The 4,084-nt window shown below is 36.4% G+C and overlaps 1 protein-coding gene across 1 annotated transcript in view; it reads right to left on the bottom strand.

Annotated features, from left to right (window-relative positions):
• Nucleotides 1-3,233, bottom strand: part of LOC109585662 (uncharacterized) — a 3,556-nt gene extending 323 nt beyond the window's left edge. Inside the window, exons 1-3 of the mRNA XM_020001794.1 lie at nucleotides 2,525-3,233; nucleotides 2,174-2,476; nucleotides 11-241 (exon numbers count right to left, since the gene is read on the bottom strand). Of these exons, the coding sequence (XP_019857353.1) occupies nucleotides 11-241; nucleotides 2,174-2,476; nucleotides 2,525-2,573 (583 nt within the window). The 5' untranslated portion in view covers nucleotides 2,574-3,233. The remainder of the gene's footprint in view (nucleotides 1-10; nucleotides 242-2,173; nucleotides 2,477-2,524) is intronic.
• Between the last annotated feature and the right edge of the window lie 851 nt (nucleotides 3,234-4,084).

The raw sequence follows: 4,084 nt of genomic DNA, 5'->3' as shown, positions 1-4,084 counted from the left end.
ATTGATTGACTAATTTTATCATAAGTTTCACTCCATTCGTCTTTCATTTCTTGTATTTTTTCTGTGGCATAACCTAAATATACTTCCCACTGTTCTTGTGAAAGTCGTTTGGTATCAAGAGCATGGAAGTCTTTTCTGTCAGAGCAGCCCGTGGTGATTATTGTCTCCTCGTCACATTTAGTGCAAGTACAGAGCTGCATCAATTCTTGTTTTGTGTATGGAGGTCTGCTGTTATTGGATCCTATAGTATCACATATCATAATTAATCTGTTATTCTAAAGAAAATATAATTTTGTGTTCACTTGTATTTTAAAATTAAAATCTACAAAACATTTGTTTTAGGGTATAGAAAGAGTTGCAGTTTTCTCATGTCACATACCGTACAATGTTTTACAAATATATCTCTATTTTGGCATTCTGCAGAGTAGGAAATATATAGGGGGCATTTATTTTGAAATTTAGAACTACAGTCACTGGTAATACAAAATTCAATAATCATCAATTTAATTTTGCTAATATGTGTCATGCACTCATGCAGCTGTCATCACTGCATGTATATTGACTAATTGCATGCAATAGACCACCCACACATTAAGTAATATTTCTTTGAAGTCAGCAAAATATTGGGGTACACATGGGCAAGCACACCCACTGGCTGGCAAAAAGCAAAATGACTGTATGAGGAGTGAGCATTTTATGTCTTTGTTTGAGGATGCCAGAAAGCAGCTATGTTGTCAAAGCTGAAATCTGTTTTTTAGATAATCAATGATGAATGACTCTTGCCTGAAAAAAACAGCATCCATTTCACATCAGAGATCAGGAACTGGCCAAATCTAGAGTTTGGCCATATAGTTTTCACCTACTTTGTTATTGGGCCTGGGCTATTCACACTAGAGCAGGTCATGTCCTGGAAAGAACTAGAGGCCTACAACTAACTACTACAAAAGTGGACATGTTAGGACAATTTATGCTGTTTCTTTAAAAGAGGACGAAGAAAGTTTGATCTAAGTTTCTTTAACTATAAGGCAGCTTGTTTCTTTGGCTGACACTGTTCGTCTCTTATTACTCTTTGCTTTATAGGCAAAAAACAGTACGGACATATTCTATATCAGCATAAGGTTATCAATAGACCTGAAACGGATGTAGCATTTCATTATCTGGATATCCTGTTTAAATTTCTTCCTGATAGTTAATTAATAATAGTTAATTAGTTATTGACTGCAGACATCAGAAAAGCTAAGTGTACATTTCTGGTAGTTGGAAAGCTCAAAGAAGATGAATAAATGGCTGAAAAGGCTGATAGCTTCAAGAACTTACTCTTTTATTGCGCGTCATTAACTGAGGGAAATGCATTAATTAATTATAAAGTCTAGTTATTAAGTTTAATTATCCTATTTGTCAATAATTACTATCCGGATACTTGAATAATAAAATCTGGATAATTAGGATATCTGTTTCAGCTCTAGTTATCAATGTAGGCGGATCTAGGATTTCAAGACCACCCAGGCTCATTAATATTTATGAAGGGGTGTTGTCAAGTAGTTAATTATTGACCACTTAAGACTTCCTGACCTGCTGCAGGAACTATGTATATTGTTATTACTGTCTTTTGTGATTGTTCAGATGTATTGTGATAAGAATATAACAGTGTTATCATGCAATCCAGCCCTTATTATAACCAAACCACACCACTGGGTGTGGTCTCAAGTAGAATCTAGTCTGATCTACCTGGGTCTAGATCTGCCTATGATTATCAACCGACCTTCCTAGATAATTACATTAGAATTACATGATCTCCACATAGTTGTGTATGTTTGGTTAGTTTCCTGTTTCTTCTCTTTATAGTGTTTATCCACAACTTTTTTAGCTTCTTTTTGGCAAAATTGGGATTCTTCAGAAGCCAAACAGTTTCTTGTTTTTTCCATGCCTTTTTTGACACCCAACGACACCATAGCTCACAACCATTTTGCTTCTTGCCAACCAGTGGGTGTGCCTGGCCACATGTACCGCAATGTTTTGCCGACTTCAAAGAAGTGTTACCTAATGTGCGGGTGGTCTATATGTAGATGTAGCACATAATTGTTCATTATTATAGTGCATTAATGTATATAAGGTTTTTATGTAGTAAATACTACTCTAATGTTGTGTTACAAAGACACTACTCTTCTTTTACCTTGTGTATTATTGATGTCACTGAATAATGGATCATTGCTTATAGTTTCTGCCAGGCTTCTGTTAATCCCAGCTACTGCAATACACAGTGAATGTTGGGATGGTTCTGGATATCTTTCTGACACTTCATAATTCCCTTTCAGCCACCCTGTCAGCATTACTCTCATTCGCTCAGTGCATTCATTTTCATCTCTTTTTATCTGTTCTATTGTGTCATTATGGAGGCCTAATCTCAGTCCTAGTTTTTCCCAATGAGCACAGCATCCTTTACATGCATTGAGCACAATATCAAGATGTTTCTGACCTTTTATAGTTAATAACAATGATGATAATACAATGGTTTCTTTCTTACCTAATTGGGTCCTTGATGCAGAATTAAGTCCTGATGACGGACTGGCCATCACTGACTTTCTGCCTCTGTTGCTCTCTGCCTTGCCAGACTTGCTGTAGTAGACTGACTTTGCTGCACTGTTATTATAAAAGCCAGTCTTGGTGGTCACATGTCAAGCAGCTGCTCATTGTTATTTTAGTGTCCATCTATATTGTGTTTATGAACTATGATTATCATTACCTCCATTATAGCACACCACAGGCATCATAATTACTAGGGAGAATGCAATGCATTAAGGGGGCGAGCCTAAGCAAGGCATAGATTATCTATGTGCTGTATGATACATGAGCAAGCAAAGCAACTGTACATGTCAATAAGGCTAATACAGTAGATCTATAGTCACTTCAACACTCAAGAATCTCAGTCTGCAGGAATTAAACTTATTTTACTGATAGCATTAAAGATGCTTAGAAGCAATCACTGCAAAAATCATATTTGAAGATTGTGTATCTGCTTTGTTAACCTAGGCTTGCTGCTAGAGAAGAAACATCACCTAGAATAGATCTCACCATGCAGCTAGGCTATACAGTACATTCTCACTTGCATTCAACTTATCAGAGTCCTTTATACCCAGGAAAAAACTGTATATCTGCTTTTCCAACCTTCCTTATTGCTAGAGATGTTTTTGGACAGCAGTTTAGTCTTACCTTGGCGACAGTTTGCTGCAAATAAACTCAGACTTGCTGATAGCTGCCATTTTATTCATTGTGACCACACCCGTTTTCAATGAAGATTAGGCTATTTAACTTTAATAATAGTTAGACCACCGTATTGTGCCCGTGCATACATACAGACCCGTACTCATCTTAGTGGGGCGAGCTCAGGCTCGCCCCAATTAAAAGTTAAGAATCTAGTTAAATGTTTTCATGATTGTTATGAGCAGCCACAGATTTTTTAGGAGAGGTACAGCAGCATTTGCAAGTCATTTATGGTGAGATAGTCATCTATTCATCACCGAACTCACCACAGACATAAATAAACAGGTCCAGAAATGAGGGGTCACGTAGTACAATATTCCGGGTTATTTTCCGTATACTATTATTCATTTTATACAGGGCACTCAATGGGCTTTAAAATGTAGGAGCCTTCATTTCTCTCTAGGAACAGAAATATCCAGGTCCCTGGTTTTGTAGCTATTCTCAATCATTATACCTGTGTTTCTAGTGAGTATCATCCGGATTGGAGAAACTTTGTGCGGAACATTTACCGTTTGATTGTGGGGTACTTGCACTCCGCCATTTTACCATTCCTTTGTGTATAAAAATTACTCCTCAATGAAAATTTTTAAGTTTTTTAATATTTATAACAAAAATATAACAAAGTTTTGACAAAGTCCCGGGTTATTTTGAGATTGTACAAGATTTTTACTGTCCAATAGTACAAAAAAAGGAAGTAAATACAAAACTTTGCCTGGAACATTTTTGAAGTAAAGACAAGTAATTATTAGCATTGATAAAGCATAGGCTGTTGTGATAAGACTAAGCAAGACCTTTCTTTTCAGTCAGAGCTATTTCTACTATC

The sequence above is a fragment of the Amphimedon queenslandica genome, unplaced genomic scaffold (genome assembly GCF_000090795.2).
Source record: "Amphimedon queenslandica unplaced genomic scaffold, v1.1 AMPQUscaffold_13027, whole genome shotgun sequence".
NCBI classification, from domain to species: Eukaryota; Metazoa; Porifera; class Demospongiae; order Haplosclerida; family Niphatidae; genus Amphimedon; species Amphimedon queenslandica.
This window is presented reverse-complemented; position numbering and strand designations above follow the sequence as displayed.